The following is a 12,628-nucleotide window of genomic DNA, read 5'->3' on the forward strand; positions in this document are numbered from 1 at the left end:
TTGTGCAGAAAAAAATCCACGGCTTCACTTTCTCTGAGATAATCGTGACAACCATTAAAACACTCCAGGGACCATCATGAAGTCATGTTTGAGTCTGCCTGTCTTCCCCAATGCTGAGAGATTGAAAAGGAGCCCTTAAGGTGAACCTGCGACTGCTTTGATAACGACAGCAAACGGTAACACGCTGCTTTTCTGAAGATGAGGCAGAGGGATGGGAAAAAAAGATTCGACTACTGTGTGAACTCCCATCAGTCTGAGATGGGACACACACCGAGCTCATTAGCAGCAGATCTAGTCAGTGTGTGAGTGTGTGTGTCGATCAGTGACATGAACGTATGCTGTGAACGTTTCACCTTCTTTCAGTTTGAAATCACTAAACACTGAAACACATGCATACTTCTTACTTCATCTTTTTTTTTTTTCTTTTTGAAGCTGACTTCTGATCATAACACAGACTGTTGGATGATGCTTTCAGGTTTTTTTTCATTCTAAAATACTGAATTGGATTTGTGTTTTATGTCCTTGTGGAGATTGATGAATATAAAAGATTTACTTTCTTCATCTTGCCATATCTTCTCTTGTCAAATTATAGCCAACGAATGTGATCACTCAGACATCCATCTGTTCACAAAGAATGTGTAAAACAATATAGCATTCAAAACATTTGATCCATTAAAATACTTTCTTTTTTTCATCATAACAACTTTGACTTACATCATCAGCAAATGTATAAGTAATATGTCTGTCACTAGTCGTAATTAACTTTGAATATCACAACTATTTTTAAGATCTAGCTCTTTGCAGTAAATCATTAAGAGGAATGATTCGATTCTTTCTTGCATTTCTGTGTCAGTTCACTTTAGAACATTTTGCTGCGCTAAGTGTTTGCTGTATTTCTTCCAGCTTACACATCTAAACACTGATTTTATTTTATTTTATTTTTTTTACAAATTCTGCATTACAAAGAAGCTCAAACTTGGACAAGGAGCATCTATCAACAGCAATATCTAAGTACTTTGACTAGGTCGTTCTAACATACAGTAATCATGCTTTGATCTGACTCTGTGTTTAGGATAGTTTTCCTGCTGGAAGACGAACCTCCATCTCAGTGTCAAGTCTTCTGCCACCACAACACAGGTTCTCTTCTAGGATTATTTTGTAATGAGCTCCATCAATCTTCCATCTAACTGGGATCAGTTTTCCTGTCTCTGCTGAAGAAAATGATCCCAGGAGCATGGTACTGCCACCACTATGTTTTATGTTGTGAAGGATGCTTTCAGAGTGATGTGCAGTTTTGTCTTTGTTTTGTTTTTTAGCCACACAACATTTTGCATTATGTCAGATTGTTGTTTTTGACCGGACCACCTTCTTCCCCCCACGGTTGCTGCGTCTCTTACATGCTTAATGCTAAGCTGCTTACAAGTCTTCTTCCTAGTCTTAAATAAAGCTCAGATTAGTTGAGCGCATGACTAATAAGTTGCCCAGTCAAAATATTCTCCCACCTGAGCTGCGGATCTCTGCAGTTCCTCCAGAGTTACCATATTAATATGTTTCTCAGATTAATAAACTACCTGACCAGACAATAAGCCTACCTCTCCTCCAAACTTCTCCACAACATTATTCTTCACTTCTCTGCTGTTTGTCTTCATAATATCCCTGCTTGCTAATGAAGCCTTCACAGAACAGCTGGATTTGTCCTTTTTTAAATACATTACACACAAGTGGAGTTCCTTTATAAGTGAATAACCTATGAAGGTATTGGTTGCATCGAGTTTTATGTAGAGATTTCAGAGTATAAGTGCATGTCACACTTGAATTTAAAACCATTAATCATTTACTTTTCACTTCCCAGCTATTCACCTGAAACTGAGTCTAATTATTTTGTCTTGGTCTTCATAAATTAAAATGTTCCTCATTTTGTTCCCAAATGATTGGAGATTAGCTCAGTAAAACAGTTGCAAGTCATTGGTTATGACACAAATAATATTTTTTTGTTGGTTTGATGTGCAAAAGCTTCTGCACAGAAAATGTATGAAACTTATTTGGTGTTTGTGCTATGAGAAGTAATTTGTTTTTTCTTGATTAGATATTTTTCAAAAAAGAAAGTTTCACAGTTATTGGGAATTTGCAGGGTTTTTTCAGTTTGTTTGTTTTCTATCAAGCTCAATGCAATTTTTAAAAAATCCTGAAATGCTAAATTAGACTTCGGGTCTTCTAGGTTTAGGAAAACTATGTATTCCTTTGCCAAGTTACACGTAATAAAAAATCATGGCTCATCTATTTTAAAAAAAGGCTCCAGCCAAACTCGTTGTTCACCTTTATATATATTTGTAAAAGACAGTCTGACACTTGATTGTTATAACTTGAATATATTATTATGATATCCATTTAATGTTTATGATATCTGGGGAGCCAGTGTGATGTAGGGAACACTGTGTCACTGAACAGAACAGTAATGTCAGCTACATGTGGCAGATCCTTGTGCAGCACTGGTTAGAGGTCTTTGCTTCCTAGAAAAGATGCAGTTTGTGTGTCTGAGTCAGTGTAAATGTCTGTACACTCCTGAATAACATATCAGGTGAGCAGGAGTGTTTCACTATGTGTGCATATGCACGAGCAGGGGTGTGTGTGTGTGTGTGAGTGGCTGTGTCTGGGGGAGCTAAGTGGGCGAGCAAAGGGAGCAGAAAAGACTTGTGCTCATGACACATCTCAGCCTCGGTACACGATGGAGAAGAGGGAGAGAGCATGTACCCCTGCAGCGTTAACTATGATCCCTCACTCACTCCCTCTATCTCCCTCCTTAGGCTCCCACCAGGACAGCCATGATTTAATGATGAGAGAGACCACTTTGATTATTCGTACACAGCAGACTAGTCCGCTGGCCGTGCCGTTGTCTCTCACAAGCACAAACACGGACATGCACGCACGGAGACAAGCAGATACTTTCGCATTCAGAAACACACAATGACAAACAAAGACTTCCTGGGCTGCTCTGTGCTGTGCATCTGTATGCAATGATAAAGAAAGAATGCATGCAAGTAAAAAAAGTAAAATAGAAGTAGAGACATGCTCACACTGTCGAAGACACATGCTGTACAGGAGTTTCATGGATCAAGCTGCATTTATTTTGACTCTACACATGAGCTGCAGTGAAGTGTTAGTAAGGTTGCATAGTTTCAAAAAATTAGAAAATAATGTATTCTGAATTTGTTTGCCTGACGTAACATCTTTCATTTGGCCAAATAAATGCTGTGGATTATTTTAGTGATGCTACAGTAAACACAATTTCAAAAGACTTCTGATATTTTAAAGATTGTATTTTATCCCATATTTACACACAAAAAAGATACTAGGTTAGTTCTTTAATTCACATATAAGGTTTATGATGTTTGGACTGAAGCTGGATAGCTTTAGCTAATCACTGACTCCATTTGACAGTTTGTTATGATATGAAGGAGGACAGAATGAGCCTCATTGTTTTTCTCCAGCAGCCATTTTGGACTTGGCAACACCCTGATCAGACTTCACTGAACCTCTTCCACAGGAGGAAATGAGAAATGATTGAGTGGTAAAATTATGCTGTACAATAATGTTAACCTTAGTAGGTTTTCTTTATGACCGTAGTTCACACAAAATAAGAAAGGTGGATGACTTAAGCTAACATTAGCATTTTACCAGATAAGTGACTAGCAAAAGTTAGTGCTAGGTTTTTTTAATTCTTCACACTTTGACCAAAGCGTTAGTCAAAAATAATTGTATTATCTAAATTCAACTCTAATTAGACACTGTAAAGTGTTGGTTTTTCTTTTTAAACTGTTAATTTTAATGGAGAAGTTAGGTTGACTGTACTCGTTTATAAGGGTTTTCCGATAATAATGGTTACATTGTCCCTGCATTTTTTTAAGACCTACTTTTTTGGGGCTGTAAGTGTGAAGTGTGCAGAATCAGGTTGGAAACGCAGCATCTGAAGACAGACAGTCACTGGTTGCCTCACAAGAGCAACTCTACAATAATCCAACCCACCATTTGTAAAAACTCAAAAGAGAATTAGTGTATTTGGAGATTTAAGGACAATGTCAGACTGAGCAGTATGTAAACATACCATGTCTTCCATTATTGTTTTGCAGTATTTTTAGGGGTTTTTTTTTGCCACATACAGATTATGTTGCACTACTTTTGATTCCATGGAACCGCCCAACCATATGACAATCTACAGGTCACCCTTCCATCAATGAGGAAACATTGAGAGATACAAGACTAATACCCAGGTGTAGCTTAGAGTTTGCAATTAACCTAACAAATGTGTTTTTGGACTCTCAAAGAAGAATAGTGTCCTTGAAGAAAAACAACTCATTGAGGAGGAAAACATGCAAGCACCACACAAAGTTGACTAGATTTGATCACAATGGATGGACCGGTGCCTGCACACAAAGAAGTTATTGATAACAGTAAAATGTAACAGTTGGTCTCTACTTTGTATGCTAAACTCAGATCAACAATTTGGAAGCACATGTTGCACACACACAAGCACACATCCTACGCACAACATCCACCCACACAAACAATCACACAGATCTGCCTTTGTTTCCACACGCTACCTTTCCATGCTAGAAGCAGAAAAAGAACAAAATCAAAGAGTTGTGCTATGTTTATGTTTATATTTACATGTGAGGTACTTGTATGTTAGTGTGGTTTTTGGTTTGTGTGTCAGACTTGGGACTGCCTATGTTTAAACCTCATTTCTTATTCCTATCCAGCCCCGCCCTCTCCCTCGATCCCCACACCATCATTGCCTTACTCACTGCCCCCGCCGAGAAAGCTGTTGATTTATTTTGCATAGCAACTATGAATTTTAAGTGAGTCCTATAACTGTAGTTTCCTCTGCCCCTTCTCTAATGTTATTGCTCCTTAATGGGAACTTATTTCCCCATCCAAATCTTAGACCTTGGCAAAGCGAGTTTGCATCAGTGAAGATCATGTTTGCTCATTTGAGCAATTTTAAAAATAGCACCAATGAAAATTTTCAGTGTTTTGCTGCCTACATTACAGTGTGACTATATTAATTTATCTGTGCAATAAGAGACATTTCAGTCTCTCTTTGACCTTGTATCAATATGTTTGTGCAAGTGTGGATGAATCACATATAACATGTTATCTGATCTTTACTGATCTTAGTTGTGCTTCAGTGCCTCACGCTAAGGTGAGGCTTTTTCATCTTCTCATCTAATCTCCCTGCATCTACCAGGCAGCACTCATTTTGCCCCAGGCTAAATGTTTTCATAGTCTGTAATTGCTCCGTTGATGTGTATTTTTTAAAATGCAGCAGTAATACAGGGCTCTGATAATAAAAAAAAACAGATGGGAAGAGAAAAAAGTGAGTAGGAAGACAAGAAAAAAAGGGAACGGAGAAGAGGTAAAAATGAGACGGAAGTGCTGAGAGGTATGGAGGGATCAGGCCGGAACAGCAATTGGGGATGAGTTTGGGTGTTCATCTCCTATGACCGCGCAGTCACCTCATAGTGTCAGACATTGCCATTTTTTCTGTAGCACAATAGAAGAATAACGCTTGAAACATTTACTTAATACCAAAAAACATCAATTATCTACAAAACCATCTATTTTATAACATAATTAGTTCTATAGATCTCTGGAGCAAGTAAATTTTTCACTTCTGATTTTTGTTTTCACAAATGGCTATAATAGTAGTTTGATCAGTTTTACACATGGTTTCTTACACTTCTTTTTGTCTTCCAATAAAAATGAATTTAATAGCTAAATTAGATATAAAAACGTTAATGAAAATTATACAAACTTCTTCACCTTCCCGAAAGTATGAGAAAAATAAGGCAATGATCAAAAATTAGAAAGTGTTTCACTGGCCTAAAGAAACTATGCAGTAATTTTTCATAAAGTAGAATATTATTGGAAAGTTCACTTATTTAACTCAGTTCAGTTTATTTAACTAAGTAAAACAAATTTTATAGCTTAATTATACACAGGGTGATGTTATTTTTGTTAATTATGACAATTTTTTGCTTACAGCTAAAACAACATTCAATAGCTAAATATACATCAGATCAAAAAAGAATAATTCAGAAATGAGGGCTTACTGAAAAGTATGCTACAGACTGGTTAAAGGTTGAACTTTTAATCTGACAAATGAGCCCCATCAGGACTCATATTCTAATTTAGTAAATATGGTTTGTTATTGGTTTCTCCATTGGTGACTGTATGATGATTTTTATGACTTTGTATTTTTATATTTTTATGATGCAAAGCACTTTGTTGCTGAAACGTCTTGTACAAATAAACGTGTGATTGATTGACTGTAGTACACAGGAAAAATTATAATTATAACAATAATTTAGGTTTCTCAAACTGTATTTTTTTTTACTTCACACATTCTGTTGTGAAGGTATGAAGGACATAATGTTCACAAATCTACCAATACTCAACTTGACTCCCTGTAGGTCCCATAGTAGAAAATGTTTAATTATTTTTGAAAAAAATCACACTGATGTTTTTTTATTATTATTCCAACAGATAATTGCAGACATATTTATAATAAAGATTCAAGCATGACCTAAGGCAATTTCAGTTAGCAATGAGTATCTATATCAGATTACAGTTTAAAGGAAGAAATTTACATTAAAGTAATGCTTACTCACTTTGAGAAATGTTGCAATTATTCAAAATCTGCTAATTTTGAATATTGTCAGCACAGCAATCCAAAATTTTCCTTTAGATATGAATATCACCATTAAAAAACAAACCTTTAAACTTTTTCCTCAAACAAAGCAAGCAATGTGTTGTTTTACCTTTTGAATCTTTCTGTACCAGATGGTGGTGTATAAACAGAGAAAGACAGAGTGCAAATAAAGCAGGGAAACATGCAGACTACTCTCCCCTTGAGCCCCATGGCAGCTTCTAATTGAGGTATTGACTGATTTAAATGAGGCAGAAATGCACTCAAGAGTTCAATCGTCTCATGCTGGCATTCACAACTGCACACACTGCATGGAGCCAGAATACACAGATTGCACCACGCATGGATACACCAATATCCTCAATAAAAAAAACACCCTCAGTGAGTATAAAGACTAAAATATGTCCATGCAAGTAATGTTTGTTTAAACATGAAAACAGAAAAACAGACATGATAGTGTTGGTGACCAGGAATACAGTAATACATCTTGTATTAAATAGTACCACATGCTTTTTAGTGATGTTGTTTATGTTACATATCCATATGTTGTTTTGTCCCTGCAATTTCACGGCTATTTATCCTTTTCTCTCTTTCTGCAGGAGTAGAAGCAGACTTCTAGAGGGTTTTCTCCCTCCTCTATTCTTATTTCCCTCTTTGTCTTTTCAGTTTTGTCCATCTCTGCAAATTGCATTTGAAATAAACACACATATATAAAACAGTGGAAAAAATTAAACCTCATGGTTGTTCCACCAAATATTGATTTTTGAACTCTTCCTGAGTCAAAACATTAGTATTGTTGTTTATAAATGTATATGAACTTGTTCTCTTTGCATTATTTGAGAACTGAAAGCACTGAATCTTTTTTTGTTGTTGTTGCCATTTTGGCCATTTCTCATTTTCTGCAAATACATATTACATCTTTGCTTGGAATTTCGGAGACATGTTATCAGTAGTTCATACAATAAAAGAACAATGTTCATTTTACTCAAAGATATACCTATAAAAAGTCAAATCAGATAAACTGATCATTTTAAGTGATCTGTTAATTTTTTCCAGAGCAGTATAAATCTTTGTTGTACTGTTGTGAAGGTAAATGTGTCGGGTTTCTCCTGGGCACTCAATTCTGAGTGCTACACTGTTGGAAAGGACACACATGAAAAAAAAAAAAAAATACAGTAATGGTCTCCACTTTTCAAACCGCTCATGTGAGTAAGTACTCCTTTATTGAAAGCATCTTGAATACTTAAGTACATTTTGGGAATTGAAATGTGAAATGTGATCTGCTGATGAGTGAAAAGAGTGTGGCTGAGCCAGCATGTAATGACTACAGACACCAATAACAGCAGAGTTAGAATAGCACATAGAGTATTATCTCAGGGCAGCAAGAAAATAGGGCTGCATCTGAGCTAAACTAACTCATAAAAGACGTAATATTGCAAAAAAATTATTATTCAAGTCTAAATGCAGGGCATAAATTGCAACATTTGATGAAATTTGATAATGTACTTTTATGTGTAATTAAAGGACAATTTTAGTTTTGCATCTATAAACACAATTAATGTAAAACTAAATTATTAGTAAATGACACGTAGTATCATCTCCACATGAGCAAGCAACAGAATTTAATAAAAGTAAGAGGAAGACAAAATTTTATTAAAAAAAGATTAATTTAAATTAAATGTTTTTTAACAGGAACCATAATGATTCTAAATAAACACAATCAATATTACTTTAATTATACAATATGCAGCTTAAGTTATCCATACCCCAAAAACAGCATAGAAACTGAAGCAAGCAGCTGCAGCAAAGTGCACTTAAATCTTATTTCTGTTTAATGATGCGTAAATAACATAAACAGCACTAAGATCAGAGAAGTTTTACCTTAAAACAGATTTTTTATTTAATCATATATTATATTGTATGCAATATTTAAAATTCTACAACAACCTTTTCTTTTAATGCTTATTTTTATTTATTAAATCTTACTTAATGTTGAGAATATGTGAATATACAGTATATATACTGTATATTCTGAAGCCTTGTTGTAAGAAAATGTTATTTGAGTGGACCATAAAAATTTAACTAGATCCCTGCTAAAGGTTTTGTTCAGAGATTACAACACTGTTGAAATACAAAAAACCCTAACAGCACTTTCTGTTGCCCCTCATAACAAATAAACCTATATAAACGCAGAGATAGACACATTTTCGCAGCAGAGATACTGTTTCAAGTCAATGGAGCAGAGTGAGAAAAACATATCGTCATATCCACCCTCCTTACATGTGTGTGTAAACTGCATGTGCATTCACCAGCAGGAGGCAAACAACACCAGTATGAATAAACTCATGAAAAAACTGATGTGCTTTTCTGACAGTAGCAGAAAAGCACATCAGGTTGGTCTATAAAAACCAACCATGTGCCAAGAATATCAGGGCTATGTGACATTACAGCTGCTTTTTGTAATCCTACTGTTAAACATATAAAGTATACTTATTTAATAAGCATGATTTTTCAGTTGCAGGTCTTTATGACCTTACATCCATTTTGTGTGTATAATTTAAGCTTGATATACAACTACAAGTCGAGTCCACAGCAGCTTTCTTTCTCTGTGTGTGGTAGAAAGTAGATAAGTAAGGTTAGCACAGCCATAGGTCAGCTTGCTGCATAGCAACTGGATGCCACAGTCAGAAAACTGACCTATGAAAACACAGTATGTTTGTTTCTGAGTGGGCTTCTGCAGTGCTGACAGCTTCCCAGCCTTGAACACTGGGAGACATAATCACAGTGACACATAAGCATCTACAGCATGTCAACGGATATTACTGATATAAAAATGCAGATTTACCCACGAGGAAAGTTCCAAACATATTCTCTTCTTTCAGAGTGACCATGCACCGGGTCAGACCGAAACCCCTTTCTTAAACAGATAAAATCTCTTCTATTGTGGTGATGATTAGTAAAACATACGCGCTTCCATATATCAGACGGATGAGGGGAGAAGGAGACAGAGAGGAAGATAAAACAGAGACAGGACTGCCCATCAGCAGGGAGGCTCATACTCCAGTTTGATGACTGTAAGTGAAATAAGCTCTCCTCACATCTAAGCACCATGAAAATGTGCAGCCACTCCTGGCACTGCAGGGAGGACTGGGGGGGACATGCTGCTGCTTAGTAGAGTCTGTGATTTTTATCACATAAACTACTGAAGAAAGAATTGCTGCGCTTGCCATTGTAAAATTGACAGTTTTTCAAAACCCTGAATTTGAGTCTTAGATTTTGTTTTTTCTTTTTCTACTAATATGCTTAAAAGTGGTGATCATTATCAAGTTTATTTTTACTACATGGCATCAGAATCCCATTGATTCTGAGCATTTAAAATATTTGTCTTAAACTTTATACTCGTCGATAACAATTGCAAAACACACAAACTCCTCAGATTTTACACTTAACCAACATAAAGCTCATTACTCCTTCAAAATGTCCAAACAATCCTAAAATTAGGCAAAAACTAAAATAGGGCATAGGGCACTCTTTTTATCTCCCACCATGATATTCTGGTGCCAAAGCTGGTTCTGAACTATAATCATCTCTTTTTCCTTATTGTGAAAGGAAAAAGAGATTATATTATCTAAAACCCCTTTCTTCAAGATAATGAGTAAAAGATGAACTTCAATCAGTTAAACTAGTATTTTCAATTAACTAGTATTAATTCCCAAGTCTACCCCTTACAGTCCAAAGTAGTAGAGCAGAATTAGTTTGTTCTTCCTTGTTGTTATCCAATGATCTATGAACTCCAATACAGTTTAACAAGGCTTACTCAAACTATACCACATAATCTAATTTTGCCAATGGAGGTGTGATGATTATTATGAAACAAACGAACAGAAACTACAGCTCATGATTAAACACAAGTTCTTACTTTTGACGGTGAGGTACATGGACTTGCTGACATCAGCTCCGACGTCGTTGCTGACCTTACACAGGTAGAAGCCACTGTCGTCCTCCAGAACATGTTTGATAAGCAGCGAGCCGTTGCTCAGCAGCTGGATTCGAGAGCCGCTGTTCAGAAGGATGGGCTGAAACTGGGGGACGCCGGCACCTGATGCAAGGAGAACATTTTTTTTAGGAAAAGAAGATTTGTGTAGCTCATACCGTACATAGAACATATCTTACAGATTTCCTGTTACATTTAAAAGTTTTATATCATCAGACAAACTAAACTAAAAAAGCTATTTTCAAATAATGATTCAAATTATTAGGGGAATCCAAAACACCTAATAACTGGCTGTGCCATGTTTGGTAGCAACAGCTGCAATCAAGCGTTTGCCAAAACTACCGATGTGTCTTCTGTGTGGAGGAATTTCTGGCCCAATAAAGAGTTGTTTCATCCAGCAACATCAATGATTTTCTGAGCAGAAACACACAATCTAAGGTCACGCATGTTAATTGGATGTAAGTTCAGACATAGGCCACTCCAAAACCTCAATTTTCCAGAGGTTGAATTCCTATTGTGCTTTGATCATTGTCATAACCTGAATTCATTTGAGCTGAAGCTCATAAAGTGATGCCTGATAACCTTGCAAAATATCATATCAGAATACATATTTTTAGCCCTAAAACACATTCTGTTGTGTACTTGGAGTCTCCATGAGTGCAGAAATGTTGAATTTAGTCTCTTCTGGTGCTGCATAGATGTACTTATATTCTGACTGGGTAAAATTTTTCAATCAGTTCAGTGTTTTCTATTTGCATCACAGTATTTGCTGAAAAACTGACGAATGATATCAAGGACTTCCGCTTACCAGTTTTACAAATCTGCCATTTTTATTTCTTACAATGATTTTCTAGTCAAAGTCCAAAACTGCCAAAGTCAAAATGTTGTTCGCTGTATTAACACACAATTCCTCACACTGTCCCCCAACATCAGAACCTTTTCAAAGTGCCTGGTTAAATGTATTTTTTCTTGGAAATGTAGCCACATCAATGAGGAAAGTCCTCTTTGTTTGAGTGAAGCACTTCAACGATAAGTGCTTCAGCAACTTCCGCCAGTATTAAGACGGAGTTGCTGAAAATCTTTATCTGGTTGAGGGGTCAGTTCCTTCTGTCTATGGAAACAATGGACACAACAAAGCGGTAAGCAGCAAGTCACATAGAAATGACAAACTTTCTTTGTCCTGACTGTTTGTTGCTTTGATAGCAGTAGCATCGTGCCTTCTGCTTATGTAAGCGCTGTGAGCTCGATTTCAGGTCCTTGAACACAAAACCGTAGCGCCTGTTTTCAATAGTATTATTACATAAACAGGTTGGTATTGTTTTTTGTCTCGGGGAACACATGCTCCAAATTCATTTAGTGATGTTCTTAACGCTGGTGTTAGATAACTCACTAAATATGTTGAGATCTGGCCGTCAAGACATATTTATTCATATTGTGGTAAAATTTTCTGGTGTCTTTTAATCAATTTGGGAATAAAAACTTTGTGTGCTGCTAAATAATCGTATTTTTGCTGTCATATTATAAAAATGGCTGAATTTGTCAAAAGCTTTGCTTATTTACTCAGGATAACTTTATCTCCTTTGAAGATCTAAAGCATTTTAGAAGAAATATGAAAGAAATCTATAAGGGGGAAAGACTTCTCGCAGTCCAGTATTTGCATTGCTGCCATGTTTATCTGCCCATATAGAAATACAAACCAAGTTATGCCTTTCATTTAGGTGTACAATGTATAATGAAAATGTATGTTAAGTTGGGTGTTTGCTAATATATTATTGAACTATTGAATCTATAGAAAATATGATAGACATTCCAAAGAACACAACTAAAGCAAAAAAAAAATTGTAATAATTTCCTACAGATCTTATTTTAAATATTACAAATTACTTTACTAATTACTCAGTCAGCTCTAACCATTCACTGTGATCCAG

The 12,628-nt window shown here is 35.9% G+C and overlaps 1 protein-coding gene across 2 annotated transcripts in view; it reads right to left on the reverse strand.

The window, feature by feature from the left end:
• dscamb (Down syndrome cell adhesion molecule b) overlaps positions 1-12,628 on the reverse strand; it is a 132,138-nt gene that overhangs the window by 30,689 nt on the left and 88,821 nt on the right. For both annotated transcript variants that reach the window (XM_032545408.1, XM_032545409.1), the window contains exon 11: positions 10,626-10,805. In XM_032545408.1, the coding sequence (XP_032401299.1) occupies positions 10,626-10,805 (180 nt within the window). The remainder of the gene's footprint in view (positions 1-10,625; positions 10,806-12,628) is intronic.

Source organism: Xiphophorus hellerii, chromosome 18 (assembly GCF_003331165.1).
Source record: "Xiphophorus hellerii strain 12219 chromosome 18, Xiphophorus_hellerii-4.1, whole genome shotgun sequence".
Lineage (NCBI taxonomy): Eukaryota > Metazoa > Chordata > Actinopteri > Cyprinodontiformes > Poeciliidae > Xiphophorus > Xiphophorus hellerii.